The sequence below is a fragment of the Armigeres subalbatus genome, chromosome 1, assembly GCF_024139115.2.
Source record: "Armigeres subalbatus isolate Guangzhou_Male chromosome 1, GZ_Asu_2, whole genome shotgun sequence".
Lineage (NCBI taxonomy): Eukaryota > Metazoa > Arthropoda > Insecta > Diptera > Culicidae > Armigeres > Armigeres subalbatus.
The window spans coordinates 280,966,719-280,985,930 of NC_085139.1; the positions used below are offsets into that span (position 1 = coordinate 280,966,719).

The 19,212-nt window shown below is 40.1% G+C and overlaps 1 protein-coding gene across 1 annotated transcript; it reads left to right on the forward strand.

The window, feature by feature from the left end:
• The first annotated feature begins 1,277 nt into the window (after positions 1-1,277).
• LOC134214930 (cathepsin B-like) lies at positions 1,278-2,225 on the forward strand. The gene has a single exon (XM_062694208.1). It carries the CDS (start codon positions 1,288-1,290, stop codon positions 2,218-2,220), a length of 933 nt encoding a protein of 310 aa, XP_062550192.1. The 5' UTR covers positions 1,278-1,287; the 3' UTR covers positions 2,221-2,225.
• The last annotated feature ends 16,987 nt before the right edge of the window (positions 2,226-19,212 follow it).

Here is a 19,212-nt window from a genome sequence, read left to right on the forward strand (position 1 = left end):
TTAGGGAAGAAAAGCCAAAATTACACTAAAATTAGCCGATTTTTGATGTTATCAAAAATATGTCAAATTAGGTACCTATATGCATGAAATCGTGACAATGATACTGACAGCACTTGAACTTTTTGCTTTCTTCTTATGCATGCAAAATGTAAACAAGTCGAAATGGAACCGCTTTTGACGGTTCGATTGGAAACAAGATGGTGTCTTCGCCGATCTCTTATTCTAGTATTTCTAATTAATATGACTATTTGCTTGGTTTTATCCCAACATCACGGAATGCATATCACATACCCTCACCAGCGCCTTCGCAACATCCGCCAAGTAAACACAAGATTTGATTGATTCGACTGAATCGTATGTTTCGGCGAATTACAATACAAAACCGGAAAGTGTCATCAATTTTGTGTTTGGATCGGTCGGCAAGGATGCGCCTCAGCGGATACATTTCTATAATAATGTCCAGGAAAAACAAGTCGAGTTGGGGTCGGCTTTCAGGCACGCGTAGGAGTTCACCAGAGTAATGCGGACCACGGAAAGGGGCAGACAGGACGCTATTTTACTTTCAAATTTTTCGATCACATGCTTCGTGCGCGCTACTCTTTGAATGTTGCGAATGTTCCGTTCTTCGCATAGCTGTCAACCAACAACGGTAGCGGGGATGATGGATCGAAAAATGAAAATTTGTTACGATTGTGGCGATGTTTCGTAGTCGATTTGTTTGAATTGAAAACCATCAAAAGGCGGATCGGATTTTTCCGCAGAAAGATTGATTGATTGGATTCGAACGCTCTTTGTCTTGAAGTAAAATCGCTCAACAAATCTGATGATTTCAAATAGTTGAAATGTCAATAAATACTTTGAGAGGCTGCGCTCTACATTAAACTTTTCTATTCATATGCAAATGTCTCGTTTCAAATGCATCTGAGAAAATTATACAGCATTGGATTTTATAAACAATCATCTAACAAATAATTTGTAACATTTCCAGAGAGCTACTCAAATACAATTGAGTTCACAGAGCTGCAGTAATTGTGTCATGCTTATGGCATATTTACAAACAAAAAATGTAAGCCGCGAGATCGACCTAGAATCGGAATGAGTACGAACTGTAACTGAAGCAGGTTGTCGCTGATGAACCAGATAGATCCGTTGAATCACTGATAAGGGAAAACTGCGAATTCCTTGTTGTAAGTTTGTATCATTTTGAATCAACAGAACCACAACAAAGTATATAAGAAAAGCCGCTTGTTTCGATCTTCAACAGTTCTTTTCTGATACAACACCAAAATGTTTCGAATCATTTTAATCTTAGCGCTGAGCATTGCAATCCGCGCAGCAGTTCCTCCGACCAACATCACAGCCTCCCCCTTTGCATGGATTCTGGACGTTGCCGGGGTTCCACTGGACAAACTGAAGGAAACGCGTCTCCATCCGGCGATCAATGTTTTCAGCGAAGACATCATCCTTCCGGATAGATTCGACGCGCGGGAAAGGTGGCCTGAGTGCGGCAGCTTGAAAGAGATCCGCACTCAAGGATGCTGTGGTTCGTGCGCGTACGTCTCGGGGGCGTCGGCCATGACCGATCGGTGGTGCATCCATTCCAAGGGCCAGCAGCACTTCGTGTTCGGGGCGTTCGATTTGCTGTCCTGTTGTTATGCTTGCGGAGGTGGCTGCACTGGCGGTGGCATTCCCGGACCAATTTGGACCTACTGGGTGAAGCAGGGCGTTTCGAGTGGCGGACCGTTCAATTCCGACGAGGGTTGCCATCCGTATCCGATGCCACCGGTTTGTCCGTCCAAGGAAGACCATCCGGATGAGCCAAACTGCTCTCGGCAGTGCCATCAGGGTTACAATGTAACCGATTGTACGATGGATCGTCGGTTCGGTCGGGTGGCGTACTCAGTGCCGGCTGATGAGCGGAAGATTATGGAGGAGATTTTCGTGAACGGACCGGTACAGGCGGTGTTCCAGTGGTATGCCGATATTGTGAACTATTCCGGAGGAGTTTACAGACATAAGACGGGACATTTGAAGGGAGGACATGCGATCAAGCTGATCGGATGGGGAGTGGAAGATGGCACCAAATATTGGCTGGTAGCAAACTCATGGGGCAAGGTTTGGGGAGACAACGGCTTCTTCAAGATTGTGCGGGGTGAGAATCATTGTGGAATTGAAGAAAATGTACATGCAGGGCTGCCAAGTTTTGTGCAATATAATTAAATGAATAAAAGTATACAAACAGATGTTGATGATTATTATTTATTGATTTTGTAAAGAACTTTAAGTTATAACGGTTCCGACTTTAAATATTGTAAAACGGGGTAAGCGCACTATAGTTCTTTAACAATAAAGGCATAATAAATTGACAACACTTTATGTGCTTGACACATCATTAAACCACCAGATCGTATAAGGGAAAACTAACATTTATATTGTTGATTGGCCGAGATATGAAATAATTTGTATTTTAGGCAGTTTTGATGCAAATTTTGCTTAAATTGTTTTTCTTGAGAATGATACAGCTGTTCCATCTCCTCACACTCCGCTTCTTCCAGGCGGCGTTTCTTCTCCTGAAAAAGGCGGGTCTGCTGTCTCCGCTTCCGTCTATAACGTTCCATGTTCTGCCGGGTACCTTGCTGCAGCGCGACCGCCCGCGCTGCGTCCTTCTCTTCCAGAATCTGTCTGTACTCTTCGTCGAACCAATCGTTCTGTCGACTTCGTCCCATATACCCGACAATGTTCTCCGCTGCATCGTTAATGGCTCCTTTGACTGTATTCCAGCAGTCCTCAAGAGGGGCTCCACCAAGCTCACACTCTTCCGGCAACGCTGCGTCGAGATGCTGCGCGTATGCAGTGGCGACATCAGATTGGTTCAGTCGCTCTAGATCGTACCGCGGCGGTCGTGTCGAACATTTGCTTGGCGTTTGGAACAAAAGTGCTTTATTCATGGGATTTGGTTTCTATGATCATCCTCATAAGTCTTAGCCTACTACATCCCTTCCCTGATCATAGATAAAGTGTTAAATATATTTATTTAATTTATTTTAGTTACATAACCTTTTGGGTATTCTGGTTGACGCTGCTTCTTTGTAATACGGTAACGTATCGGGCCATTTCTTGTGGAGTTCTTTGACTCGGTAGGGTTTTCGGTTATCTTGATTAGAAGTATAAGGTTCTGGTTTTGCATCTACTAAATGTTCTCCATGTTTTAAATCGTTGAATGGACTGCTGGAAATAAAAATCTTTACATGAATGACGCAATGAGAAAACAGAACTGTGCAATAAAAATCCTATTCGACTAAATGCTGATGTCATATTAGAAATTTGGAGACAGTACTCGTCGATAGCAAATCCTTCCGCACGCGATGGCATATGAGCAAGTCAAACCACCTTCCTTTTGCCAGTGGAGATATATCAGCTTCCACACTGATATTCTTCCCTTCCCTTCATACGGGAGCTTGGCAGAAGGAAGGTCGTGTGATATGTGCCATCACAAATATTGCCCTCCGCTCGCTTTCAAATCGACTTCTATAAAAACATTCTTCATGCCTGCCGTATCCTAACGGAACTATCAATTCTATACTTTCGCCTCTAATGCTATCATGAACATGTACGTCCAAGTTTGGAAGATGATATTAGCATTTCCATGTCATTGTAAATCTTTACATGGTTAACGTGTCTGTCAAATTTCACCCCAGAGGAGAGATTTTTCAATGCTAGGCGAGTTCCACTTCTCTTCAGTACAACATGAGGTAGTGGGTCAAGGGTGGGAGTAAGCTTATTTCAGTTGATTACATTCTTGACTGTCACATGGTCACCGACATCGACGGTAGAACTTTTGCTTTCCTCCTAAGATCCTCCTTTTCTCCTAATCTTTTCTATATGCATCTGCAACTTCTTTCATGATTTCGTGCCTTCCCTCGGTTAAAATATCAGGTACTTTATCTCTCAAATTCTGTCCAAATAGAAGCATTGCTGGTGATAGTTTAGTGACCTTATGTGGTGTGTTGCGGTAAGCTAACGGAAAATCGTACAGATCAATTTTCCAATCTCTACCCATTGCAATGCAGATTTTCACAGTTTTTAGTAGGGTTCTGTTGTGGCACTCTACGAATCAGGGTTGCCAAATTTTGCAAAGATTGTCCTAAGTTTGAAAATCGTTGTTTTAGCGGTTGTAGAAGTCAAAATTTCAGGATACCTCAAAAAATAATCCACTACTACTAATAGCAGATGCACCCCGTTCATCACTTCTGTGAAATCTATTGGTAACTTTTTCCAAGGTCTATCCGGTAAGGGCGTTCAGTAATTGGTTCCGAAACCAGAAGACACCCATGACATGCATTTACGTATTCGTCTATCATAGTGTCAATCGTTATCCACCATACTTTTTCTCTTAACCGTTTCTCCATCGCAGAGCTTCCTAAATGTGGTTTTTTGTCTGAGATTTAACACCTTCATCTGTAGACTACGAGGAATAATTGTTTTGTTACTTTTAAGGATAATGTCTCCATCCGTTGAAAGTTCATTGGCGATCAATTTGTAACGTGCTAGTTTTCGGCCATCTGCGAGATGGGTATGACCTCCACTGCAGAAGCTCAGTTAGCTCTACGCCATGTTTAGTAGCTTCGATTATTTCGTCAAGTGAGATAGCTATAGGGCAAATGTCTGTTGAAATTAAACGAACTACTCTCTCACATTCCTCGTCATAGCTTTTATCAGAGATTCCGGTATCTTGACACAATCTAGAAAGAGTGTCCGCAATGTTTGACTTCCCTGGTCGGTACAAAACTTTGTAACTTTGCTTCCAGCGCTCAATTCTAGCGGATGGCTTAACTCTATCGCCAAAAATTGAAACCAATGGTTTATGGTCAGTTATTATCCAGAATGGCATCCCATAAATATAATAATGGAATTTCTCCGGAGCCCAAACCAGCGCTAGTGCTTCTTTCTCCGTCTGTGCATAACGTCTCTCGACTTCAGAAAGTGTCTTCGAAGCATAGCAAATTATTTTAAACAATCCATTTGGAGCTTTCTGATAGAGAATCGCACCTAATCCTACGGGACTAGCGTCGGTTCCAGCGAATGTCTTTAAGGTAGGATCAGAAAATGCTAGTGTGTCAGACCGGCTCAGCGAATTCTTCCGCTGATTGAATGCCTCCTCCTGTTCATATAAAAGGGACACCTTTCCGAGTCAATGTGTTGAGCGGGCTCGATAGAGAAGAAAAATGAGGTATGTGCCGATTTACAAACGTTGCAAGTCCCAAGAAGCTTCGAACTTCTTCAGCGGATCTTGGTTGACGAAACTTTTTGATTGCCTCCAATTTTTCTGACGATATCTTAACTCCATCTACAGACAGATGGAATCCAAGAAATTCTAATTCGTTAGGAATTTTTTTCAATGGGTGTGCGACGTCAGGCATCAATACATTAAGCACTCTTCTTCGCATAAGCAAAGTAGGATTCATGTCCATGCGGTGAGGTACTTCAGTCGAATTTTGTATAATTATCAATCTTATGTATTATTATGTACATTATTTTTATGAACAGTTGCACATAACAAGTACCATCGTACGGGGCTTCTTTTGAAAAAAAAAAAAAAACGGGAGTTACTTTGGACATTTTGAAATAAGAATTACAAAGTAAATAATTTTCAAATTTAGATGTTAACTAAATAAATGAAATGAAATAAATGAACTTTCAAATTGTCATTATCACCATTCGGGTGTCTTGTTGATAGCTGGATGGCAACTTTCTGTTTCAAATTTGATAAAGGAAATCGCCAAATGTTGGACGGCCAATGTCTTCGCCTATTGTTGAACCTGGGATAAAAAGATGATGCCCGGGGTAAAAAGTTTAGGATTGTGATCCATTTCTATCCAAAAGATGGCATTATCTAACGTTTTCCGTCTTTTAAATGACAAACAAAAGGAAGGATGGAAGGTTCAAGATGCACGACGCAGTAGGGACACGGCAGGTATTTCCGTCCATCGTCGTAGGGACTAAAACCAACGAAAGCAACGTACATTTGCTAGAACTCCACTATAGCAGAACGTTTCTCCTGAGCCTACGATTTGGTACGTATGAGTTTTACAAAAAAGCGTCTCTTTTATTGGTTTTCGAGACTATGACGAACAGACGAAAATACCTGCCATGTCCCTATTAAAATCTTAGTTTCTCAATTAAGAGGCCAAGTAACTTAATTTTTAAAAGATTCATCAAGTTAGAGACGAGCCAGCCTCAGGCTGAAAGTCTCCCTAATAAAGAAACAAAAAAAAGGATCCGTCAAAAATCAACTCTTCTATCATATTTTGGAGTACAAAAAATGTCAGAAATGGACATCTAGTAATATTCTTTCAATTCCTGGAATTTCGTACAGAATTTCAAAGCTTCACTCAGAGTCCCATATTCTCTAAATATCGTCTGATAATAGCTTAGTTTTAGCTTAGCTTAGACTGACTGTACATATCAATGGTTGCTACTCCGCGATTGATCAGAACTGGTGCAAATTGCACTACGATCCAAGTGAAAAGTGGTTGGGATTTACCATCTATTCTCGAAGTGCACGTTCCAGCAGCTCGCAAATGTTGATCAATAACAGCGCCGGCTAAGTCCTTACAATCATTTGGGAAATGGAGGGAATATGAGTGTGTGGTTATTGTTGCTACTAGAGACCGAGAATACCTCTGCATCTTCAAAATTACTACAGGACGGAAGTAGTGTTAGTTGGGTGGGGTAACCCAACTCAGTAACATAGATCGGGATTCACCATGGAAAGTGATGTGACCTATGCAACCTACACAGCAGTATCAGCATTTCCTTAACTTCTTCAATTCATTCATTCTTCGCGAGAATAAACAATCAATCGCTCAAAGTGAGCGATTGTTCATTTGAATTTCGGATTAGGCGCCCGCGTCATCATTTTTTTAACGTAAGAAAAATAAAAAAGAAACGGGATTAAAATTGAAAATAATTGATAGTAATCGGAAAGCTAATGTCATTCAGCAACCCTTATTTTATCTCTATTTGAGGTTAAATAAGAATGTAAATTTACGTTCATTTTACATGCCGTTTATTTTGCATTACTTTCGCGCGCGTGTGTGTGTCGCTTGCCGTGACCAGTATACCGTAATCAGGATCTCACTGGTATTAATCCTGATGTGCCGGTTGGCACTCGTGTTGGGCCTGTGCGCTTTGAGCGGCACATGGTCGCTACCCAGTCTACATAAAATCGCACATGGTGCAATACAGGATGCTAAATTGGAGACGATATATAAATGTGGAGAAGTACTCCTATTGCCTGCACTTCAGCATCCTACACGACACCATATACGTTCATGTGTTGACTGGGTTTGATAAGGCCTGATAATAGACACATGCAGTTTTTTGTAAAGATTTAACAGAGCCCAGTGTCAAACTCCACCACATCTTAGCCAGGCCCCCTAAATCGCAGTGGCCACAGGGAGGGGTCGTCAAGCCCTTGGACATAGTCCCTGCTGCCCCTTCTAAATATTTGATAATAAGTCTGATAATAAGATCAAAATTTCGAAAATTTCCAAGAATTTTGAACGTTTGTTTTTATTTTTCAACTAGCAGATCCGACGAACTTCGTTTCGCCTAAAAGGAAGAAATTGGTGTTTCATTTGTGTGGAAGCCCCCCTTTTGAATGTGGGAAAGGGTCTCGAACTCGGTCTCACGACGATTGGTTCAGTAGTTTCCGGGTCTATAATGGTCAGACAGACAGAAATTCATTTTTATGTATATAGAAGATGGCATTGTATTCACATTAAGGCATTTCCGAATAGCAGCTCAGTGTTTATTAGGCAGTTCTATGGCTATTACCTGCGATTTTTCGAAGCCAATCTATTATTTTTGCATGCATATATCTTGAGGCTAACTCGTTGAATTGAAACTCTTATGTCTAGGAAAGTTAAAAAAAAACTTCCTAATCAGATCGGGAATTGAACCCAGCAGATTTCACCGTGGTCTTGCAGCGAAAGACTACCACTTTCAGGAATTATTGATGCTAGATCGACTCGAAGAGTTACTTATATTTAACTGCGTAGCCGTAAAAGTCTTTATTGATAGAAACGGGTTTTTTAGTTTCCGAACGTTTCAACACGGGGATTGTGTCTTTCTCAGTGGGTAAGTATTTGTATCGTTTCACGTCCAAGGTTTCGTATGTACTGTCTGAACTGTTTTATGTTGGTACATTATTACGGAACACTACAAATTATGATGTACAGTACCAATGGCGCTATTGCAGGAACTAATACAAAATATATAAATACAAAATACAAAAATATAAATACAAAATCCAAATTTTAAGTGGGCTACAAGGGGTACCTTAAGCAATGGAAACGTCTGAAGGGGTACCACTCATAAAAAAGGTTGAGAACCACTGGTATAAACGATAGCCTTGCCTCACCGGGGATATGGTTTCATCAATCTTTATAGAGGCACACGTGCCTAAATTAATTGCTTTGTGGAACAGTTATTAGCAAGATCTTCTGGATAAAATTAGATTACGATGACTTACCTTTAATAGATGAAAACGTTTCATTTCCTTGTGATCTCAGAAATTTCACCACTCCTAAACGTTCCGCTGTTCGTCCAGAGAGAAGCGAATGTTTTCCATCTTGAATAACAAAAAACGTTGTTCAGCAGGTTTGTTCTCCCACTGTGATCATTGCGTCTACCTCCTTTAAGACGATCAACGGTTTGTTTGATCCGTAGGCTTGAAATATTTTATCGCTTCCCTTTCTGATGTCGTAGGCATCAATTCCAACTTGTTTCAAAGTGGTCCAATCATTTATGCTGTGTACGTCCTCATCAGCTCCTGTATCCATGATAAGCCATCTCCGACCCCACCTACTGTAGCGATTGTTGTATGCTTTCCGTTCAAGTAGAAAAGTTCTCGAGTTTCCACACTTTTTGTGACGTCATCAACTTCCCGCACGATAGGATAGCATTGACTTCAACGTTATCAGGAGTCTTGAATGGAATTTCCTGGACCTGTTTTAAAGTATTTCTAAGAAGTTTGTAAATAAACGTAGATTTTTTTTTTTACCTTTTGGCTTACAGTTTCATACGTGCGACCAATTTTCAACATTTCGACCAATGTCGTGTCACATTCCAAATACTTGGCCCTTAGCTTGTCGTCAGTTTGAGTGGCATAAACGATTTGGTCCATAACCATGCTATCTACCTCATCACTAAAGCTACACATTGCTGCTTGAGTTTCGAGGGCTTCGTGGCCGTGCGGATAGCGACGTCAATCGTCTAGACGCATGTGCTGTGGGGTGCAGGTTCGATTTCCGCCCCGGTAAGGAGGAAACTTTTCGTGATCGGAAAATTCTCCACTGGTCCACTGGGTGTTATGTGTCCTGTCCGTTGTCTCATGCTAGGTGTCAAGTATTCAGTCTGTACGACCTCTGGTTGAAGACGGTGTCCCTGTCTTTCTTTTTTCAAGCGCAATACAAACTGATCCAGCTTCTCGTTTGGACTGAAGGTCATTTGCCGAAACTTTAACCTTTCGTAGCGTAGAGACATATACTGAATTATATTATTATATGCTCTTAGAACTTCCTATAACCCGTACAGCGATGTGGAATATGTAGTTCGCTTCGCTTAAACTTACAAAGCAGCAGACTAGAACTCGTAGTTCTCTATACTGAATGAAGTTTTTTTTTCAAATCATGGGTTGGCCTTTCGCATCGATTAGGAAACCATTCTGTAAGCTGAATCACAATTGCTCAATTTGGATTTGCAATTACACTAACTGTGGGATCGGCCATTTGCTTTGCTGCCGTATCAAAGTGACGGCGAATTACTTACCCAAGCGTGTGCTTCCGTGGACGGTTACGATAGAGATGCTGGGTGAGCGTGTTTCGCGCCTCGCCTACTTCGTTGTCAACCATCGTCATATGAGAGTGGTGAGTGAAGCCAACACGTGGTGGGATGCTATAAGCGATAGGTATCATATCTATTTAAGGTGATTATAGAATGAAGCCCGTGGTGAATTTCAAATTCACCACACGTTTATCTACATACATTTCAAAAAGCTTACATCTGGCGGAATAGTTTTCGTACAGTGCCGAAACTCAAATTATGATTGTTCAGCATAACTGAGCAATCGATCTACCATTATTTCAGCCCCATACGGGTTATTGTTTTTATATCTCGTGCGCTTGAAAAAAATATTGGAAAAGCACGTGGTTTACAAAATGGCCGATTTCTGGCTTCATTCTATAATCACCTTAAGGTGAATGCATACCACACACTAACATTGACCCTGTTCTGTTAATTACTTACCGATGACATCCTGAAAGAATATTCAGGTGAAACTTATTTCCTCTTGCTGTTTCTTCGGATTCTTCCAACAAAAGTAAGTCGTTTCTTGAAATCCTCGTCGCCAAATGTGGAACCTCAATAAAACACAACTTGGTTGCTTGGCGTTTAGAACAAAAGTATAGGATTGGATTTCTATGATCAATGATGTTGGAGTTGTTATGTTATTTTTTTTAACCACAGTACCTATCAATGCAGTAGTGGAAAAGTGAATATTTGTACACATAAGTTAAATTTAATTGATAATATTGCAATTTGCAACGAGAATTAGCATTGCAGACAACCTGCAAGCAACTTGCACAGGAACGAGCTGTCAAAATACATGCTGATGTGTCCATATTAAGGTGATTATACAATCAAGCCATGTGGTGAATTTCAAATTCACCACACGGTTTTCTACTCCTAATATCAGAAGTTCAAATCTAGCGTAATAATTTTCGTACAATGCTGAAATTAAAGTCGATTGTTTAGCATGAGTAAGCAAACCATCTACGGATGTTTCATCCCCGTGGGCGTTGTGGTTCTCTCAATCCGTGCTCTTGAAAAATCACCAGAAAAAGCACGTGGTTTCCAAGATGGCCGATTTGTGGATTTGTTGTATTACCACCTTAAGCGTGTTAATCATCGGATTTACGTTAGGTTTTGGTTCGATGTGTACATCGGGGCAGTGGTGCTAAAATGTTTTTCATTTTGTTTTGGGAATTGTTATCAAACAATTCCACTTATTTTCGCTTTATTTATTAGTTTCATCATGCTTTTCCTAGAAAAATGAACTCTCTATCACAATTATTGAATGTAGAGTAAAGTCTCATTGTATTTTGCTTAAATATCATGGCATATTATTACAACTTCGATTATAATATAATCTTCTTGAATGATAAAATGTACAGCAACACTGTATGCAAGATCTTTTGCAAGTTGCAAGTTGCATCTTCATGCATTTGGCGATATCAACGCAAACTGCAATATAAAAGTAGATAAAGAACTTACTCTTCTCGTTTACATCTTTAACATCTATGATATTATAATTTAAATTAATTTCTTCCGTCTCATTTTCATCTTCATTGAAAACTTCCAATAACCCTATCGTACTCTCCGCGCATGGTATAACGCAAGGTAATGGATCGGAAAGATTTTTTTCAAACTGCTTCCTTTTTGCATCAGCAGCTGGAGAGATTTTGTTTTTGGACCGCTGGGTATCTGCAGAAAGTAACTTAATTTATTATGGAATTTAAAATAATAAAAAAAAAATACCTCGCCATTTGTCGTAGGTACAACTGCTGCAGACACTTTTGTACGACATCGACGCGTTTTGCCTTGTAATGCTCACGCAATCGCAGGAGCACAGGGTACTCCCTCACAAAAGGCTTCGGGGGGAAATCGCTTTTCGGAAAAGAAAAACAGACTGGAGAATGATAACCATTTTCGCTCACTTTGATTGCCGCAGAAAAATGGATATACTACAAGATATACTACATGTCCTGCTCATCGTAGTAAGCATCGCGCGACGCAGATCCAAATTTTCACTGCGCGTTTTTTTTCGTTTCGGCGGTTTTGAATTATTAGTATTATGAATGATTGTTCCCAACTGTTCCTGCGTATTTTCGTGTGACAATCACATTCCTGACAAGTGACAATAACATTCATCACACGAGGGATGTGTTAAAAAGGAATTAGCCCAGTAACGGATTTGGCAGGCAGTCGAACGGCGGCAGATAGCGGCCCGGTGAAGCATGGAGACGTCGAGGAGTGATGTGCAGGAACGGGCTACTAATGAATTGGTGGCCTATTAAAGAACGGCAACGAAAAATGGCAAAACGTTCAGGAACAAGGCTTACAACGGACATGAGGTGGCCAGTCGAGGTCCTATGGCGGTGTATAGTGACTCAGGTAAGTAGATTACAAATCGACTAATCGGGCTAACGACAGTGAGATGACGCGGGCGCTTTTCTTTCATATCCTAGTTTTTTCGTGTCGTCACCAATGCAAACGGTAGAAGCTTATGTGAAACAAATAACCTTAAATCTACATAAAAAAGTATGGTGGTGCGGCGAAAGTGCGCGCATATCTACGGCTATTATAGATAATATTATGAGTTCGAATCCCACCGCCGAACAATTTTTATAATTGTTTTGCAATAAATCTAGCGAAAAGTAAGTGAGAGGTAAAAGTGATGCAACGAAAAAGGTTTTTTTCTATTAGGCACGTTTTTTGTGTATCTTCTAAGGGTGAATGATGTTGTTCCTCACTTTTTATTTATTTATCAACATTTGCGAGCTGCTGAAACGTGCACTTGCTTCAGGTCAATCAAGGGTTTGTTTTTTTTTCTAAAATTCTTCGGGAAATGCTCCTAATCTAAACAAGAAATTCTTCTGAAGCCTCAAGTAAAATTATCCTGATTTTGCGTCGAGAATTAGTTTTCAGACTTTCTACGGAAAATCCTTTTTATTAACCACGGGTAGATCTCCCAAACCTAGCAGCCTAATGCAGACCGAATTAATTACAGTAACTCATACGAAATGTCAGTTTATTGAGAGAACAATTTTACATGATGATATAAAACATACAGATCAGTGGCGTAGCCAGAAAATTGGTCTGGGAGGGGGTTTTCCGAAAAAAAAATTTTCGAAAATAAAAAATTTCTTCTGAAAATTTTGTCTTTGGGGGTTGGGTTCATGTCCAAAACTACCCCCGTGGCTACGCCACTGATACAGATTACTCAATTTTGATGGAGTTTCTCAACCGATTTTTTATAAGCAATTGACAGTTTGTAAAAAAAATTAAATAGTCATGTTAACAAAATCATCAAGAAGATAGGAAAGAAGCACACTGTCAATGATTTGTCGATCTCCAGAAACAGGAGAGCCTGTGGTAGCCCAAAAACGGAATATAAACGGTTGGAGCTGTTGACAATCGAATAAATTGAGATTGTTATGAATATCGCAAATTTATGAGTTAAAATTTCATTTCTAGAAGGTCAGATAATACATTCAACGAAAAAAAAACAGATCGCTAAAAATATTGATGGTTTAAAAACATCGACAATACAAAATGTCCTATTTATAAACTGAACAGTCCTTATATGATTTATTTTGGTCGTACATGAGTAAAAAAACTTGTTAATAACAAATGTGCTACTTAGGAAGTTTCTATGAGGAATTCCACCAAAAATGTGTTTGAATTCCGACATTCGTTTAATGAAGTTTCGCATAAATTTCCCGGATGGCTACTGTCTATCTACGAATTTGTCCTAATAGAAAACGAGAAATTGTTCTCAGTTTCTATGGGAATTGCATTTGTGATACGACGGAATATATTTCTGATTTTTAATGGGAAATTCTTATGAATTTTAGTACATGAAGAAAAGGATCAAATCGATGACTCTTACTGTTTTGATTTTCAACCTCATTCTTTATTACAGTTCGCTAGCAATTCGAAATTTACGACGGCTTTCCCTCCAAACAATCAATGCACTAATCCAATCTAGAGAAAGTGGTCACTAACGTTCGTCAGCCCTGCTTGGTTGCAAAATTTTACGGCCCTGTAAAGAACGTGCCACCGAGACAAGTTAAGGTGGTAATACAACAAATCCACAAATCGGCCATCTTGGAAACCACGTGCTTTTTCTGGTGATTTTTCAAGAGCACGGATTGAGAGAACCACAACGCCCACGGGGATGAAACATCCGTAGATGGTTTGCTTACTCATGCTAAACAATCGACTTTAATTTCAGCATTGTACGAAAATTATTACGCTAGATTTGAACTTCTGATATTAGGAGTAGAAAACCGTGTGGTGAATTTGAAATTCACCACATGGCTTGATTGTATAATCACCTTAATACCGATTTGAGTGCTCTCTTAGTTCCCATTTTTCGGCAACAAACAAAGACACCAACGAGCACCCGAATGACGACGATTATGATGATGATGGGCTTCACGATGCGATTCGTATACACTTGTGCCACTAAAAGGAAGATTCAACCGGTCGGGGTTGCTTTTACTGCCCTATTTTTCCACTGCGAAAAAGATTTTACAAATATTTGCTTTCTATTAGCGAGCATCGCATTCGCATTCGATTTGGGGAAAGCTCGTAGGAGATTCCCTTTTATGGCAACGCATTTATGACAGTTAAGCTTCATATAGTGGAAAATTGGTTGAGCAGTGAAGCGATTTTAGACGCAATCATCCAAATGGTTGTTGCTGAATAAATATCACTTTTATGTGCGAAAGAAGAAAAAAAGCGATAACTGAAAAGACAACTTCGTCGGTAGTGATCCGATGACATATGGCGGCCAGCAATTGATCGCGCCCCGAAGCATAATTGCGTGTAGCCGCAGCGAACCAGCTGAAAAACAATGCGTAACATAACCATAGAGCAATTTCCCCGTCGCCACATGGTAATTCATCCTGACGTAGAACCTGCTGCTTGCGTCTATCATTAGGAGGGGGAAAACGACGAACATAGTCAATGCCATCTGACGCTGCACCACGAAGAAGCGACTATAGTAGGTAGGTAATTGCTACCGATCCGTACGGCTGAAGACGACGACGCGATGAAGAATGACTAAATATGCTGGTGGGTCCTTGAAGCGGTCCTGCGCGTCAGTGCGTGATGAAGAGCGTCTGCCTTTGTGTCGGAATTCGATTCTCACGGATCAATATGAACGAGTTCGATTGCGGATCAATCTCTCCCCTCGCCACTAATTGAATTGTTTCCGAAAAAATGCAGGAGATGGGCTGATATGGCACTCATAAATTTTCGAAAGTCGTAGGTGTCCGAAAATTTTATGACCCGCTTACCGCAGTGGTCTACGATGGAGATGGACATCGCGATCAATTTGTGGCGATAAGTCACTGGAGGATAATTTATACTTTTTATTGTTCGACTGCTATCGGAAAGGACAGATCTTTTTGCAGCGGGATCATCATCAATGGGCAGACACTAATTAAGTGCCGTTTAAGCCAACTGGGACAGCTGAACAATATGGGAATACTTGATGGAATTTAGGGTGAATTGCATTGTGATAGAGGATATCAATTAAAAATAGTTCAAAATGTGTGAAGCCAATCTATAAAGTTGATTTGCTTGATGAGAGTTTTTTTAAGTCAAACAAACGGACTCTTCAATAAGTTCCCACACATCACAAGACTCCCTTCGTCATAAAACCCCAATTCATCAATAAATCCACATGTTTTGACAGGCTCGAGCACCTCTCTTCCGTTTTGTTCCACCGCAATAAACAAATTTGTTCTAAATTATTTTCGGCGGGAATCCAAAGAAAGGCGATTCCTTTCATTTATTCATGCCTCATTACCGCAACGCAACAACGTGAGAAAACTCATAACGGTCATGACTCATTAGAAAAACTACCACTTGAAAAACTAGAAAGAAAAATGTGCGTAGACGAAGGAGCACTTCACCCTCCCGAAGGATCCCGCCAACCACCGCAGCAGACGGGAACGTGCGTGCCTAAATGTAATTTTCTGCTAGGAACCCTTTGTCGGGTGCGGCCTTCGCCACACCGGACCCGCATTGAAATTTGAATTCTTTTCGCTTGTGTTCCCGTTTGAAGTAGTCTCAACTTCTAAACATATTACAACGTCAAGATAAGGATTTGGAAAGCCCGAATCCCACATGGGAACCACATCACATTTTGCATTCGTAATTGACCCTAGAGCCGACCGTGATTATCTCCTCGCATGGAAGAAATCTTGTCAAAGGATGCTCGGTTTTGTCGGAATTGTCCTACCAGATTGCTTGCCGTTCATCTCATATCCCGAACAGGGAGTTGTCATATCATACGTCGCGATACACCAGAAGGTGAAAATGAGTTGATCCTTCATGGATTTCAAAGAGACGCTGAAGCATCTGCAAACTGATTCTGGGGTTGGATAGATTCATTTGACAGGTTAAATTATGTTTTGAATCCAGAACGTGATCTCAATTTTCGATAATTCATTGCTTTTTTGAGTAGTATTTTAATACATGAGGACCAGTTATTTACCTGAAACCCACAAACTTGTGAATGTAGGCAAAACTACTAAAATCAAAGCGAAGGCAGAGAGTTTAAGGTCACTCCTGACGGAATCCAAGTTTCAAAGTTCTCGCGTTCTCGGGGGCACACCACTCGATACGGAAGCAACGCACAACTGTCATTTTCGTTGATTTAGTTTTGCTGCGTCGCAGCATGCGTGAAAAATTAAAAATGACAGTTGTGCGTTGCTTCCGTATCGAGTGCTGTGCCCCCGAAAAAGCGAGCACTTTGAAAGTTGGATTTCGTCAGGAGTGGCATTAAAGTTAGGTATGCTGTTTGGAAGTTTGACAGATCACTTAGACTTAGGGTAACGTTGCTTAGCAACCAAACAACCAAAGATCTACAAGTTACGAAAGTGTGACATTGAAGCAATCAAAGCAAAACGTTACAACCTATACCTATGTGGAGTTTATTCTGGGCTAACAAACTCGGTGGCTGTTCCACACAAAAATCTAAGCATATGCGGTATTTCGAAAAATTTCGTTTCAGGTGGTTCGAAACGAAATTCCGTGTAATTTCGTGGAATTTGAGCATGGCGAAATCAGATTTCTTGATTTCGTTTCGTTTCGTAAAATTACAAACATTTCGCTAAAAAAAACTAATTTGTAACAAAACTTAACGTAATTCCGCGGAATTTCGAAGCAAATTTAGACTTAAACCAAACTGTCCCGTACGGTCGTGTATTATCAAAAATTTCCTGTTTTCAAAACTTAATGTTATACAAATTTTTCTATTACCGCCTACTACATAATCCCATTCTGAGTCGACAAATATGTATTTGGTTTTCTTCTATAAAACTTCTTCGGTGTTTTGCTAGAAATGTTTAACAGAAAACGAAAAATATCTTTAACTATTCTATCCCTTTTTTTCAAAAGTGATCCTACTCAGACTCAGAGTTTAAATGTAATCAGATATGAATCAAAGGGGCAAAGTCGTGGCGTGAATTCCTGAGGCCCTTGTGATATCTGATATCCAATTGTTATTAGCTGGTTATGACACAACTTCTCGCAAGAGCAGCTGTTGTATGATTGGTAATACGTCCGTGTACTTAATGGAATAGGGTGGGTTCAAGTCCCACCGGCAGCCGAATCTTTTTTCGCAATATTTTGTGAAAAAACACCTCAAATGGAAAACTTAACTATGCACGCAAAAAAAAGCGTTCCTGAATTCGTGAACCAGCAAAAATACACCGTGATTAATTTCATGGATTCGGGAACACCAGTCACGTTTTCCAGAACGTTCCAGATAACGTGACTGTGTTCCCGAATCCGTGACTGTTGTTCACGAAAAAATACACCGTGAACTCGTTAGTCACGAATTTATGAACGCTTTTTTTTGCGTGTGTGTATCAAAATTAAACATTTTTTCCAAAAAAATAAAAGGGATGAATTTGAAGGGAAATTATGAATTTCGCGCAAACTCGACCAGCTTGGCGGCACCATCTCAGAATCGAATGAAACTTGGTGGGCATAAAGATATGGCATTTCAAGGCCACTCTGCATACTTAGTTTTTCAAAAATTGCCAAGAATAACATTTGATGAGGGCCTAATTTTTTTCATTGATTTTTTTAAAATCGATGTAACTCTAAAATGACAAGACTTACAAAAAAAGTGTTGTATGGCGAACTGTCCTCCTTAGCCGTGCGGTAAGACGCGCGGCTACAAAGCAAGACCATGCTGAGGGTGGCTGGGTTCGATTCCCGGTGCCGGTCTAGGCAATTTTCGGATTGGAAATTGTCTCGACTTCCCTGGGCATAAAAGTATCATCGTGCTAGCCTCATGATATACGAATGCAAAAATGGTAACCTGGCTTAGAAACCTCGCAGTTAATAACTGTGGAAGTGCTTAATGAACACTAAGCTGCGAGGCGGCTCTGTCCCAGTGTGGGGATGTAATGCCAATAAGAAGAAGAAGAAGAAGAAGATGGCGAACTGTCCTGAAATTCCCAGAAGTTTTTTGAAAAAATATCTAAAACATAAAAATAACTGAAAAAAATTAGTTTTAAAAATTAAAATCGATATTACAAAAAAACCTCATCTCAGAAATCGATGGAATTTTGTCTGCAGATATGTATTTTGATTATCTAACTTTTTTAGGAATAATGTTCCTGTGACATATTGAGGGAAAAAAAGTTTTTCTAGCAAAAACTTGTCCATATTTCGTAAAAAATTATCAGCGTGTCTTATGCCTTCAACGCCAATTGCAGATTCGGCAGCCTATTGTCAACCAATGACACATTTTGGACGTATGAAAATTTGTTTAGGAAGCAATTTTGCATAATCTAACATTAACGTGGACCAACATTTGAAAAGTGCGTATATTTTCCTAGATGTCTTATATCAATGTTACTCCTAAATGACCAGATCTACAAAATTGTGATGTTTGATGGACTCTTGTAAATTTGTTTAATCTGTAAAATCTGAAACATAAAAGAACGTTTCGTTCACCGAGAAAATAAATCAATGGATGTAAAGATTAAAATTGGTTTAGCAAAAAAAATGCGGTTCGATTTTTTTATAAGATTAACATTTTGATTCCAAACGATGAAGCCGAGCCGGTGACAAGCGCGGTGTCATCATCATCAATAGACTCAGACCGCTGTTATCATTCAAACGTAGTATGGAAAAAAATATAGCCCGGGACATCCTGGCTACGATCTGGCGATGGGCTAAACAATAGGATGTCAATAGCCTGGATGAAGCGGATAAACGCACATTCACAAATACGCATTCTTTCACTTTGCGGGTGGGTATATCTCAGCGAAAATATTTTTTCAATAATTAACCTTTAATTTTTCTGAAGCGAATGCAATTTGGATTTCCAATATT

Excerpts from the sequence above, each read along its gene's own strand:
- LOC134214930 (XM_062694208.1), top strand. The coding sequence starts at position 1,288 with ATGTTTCGAATCATTTTAATCTTAGCGCTGAGCATTGCAATCCGCGCA.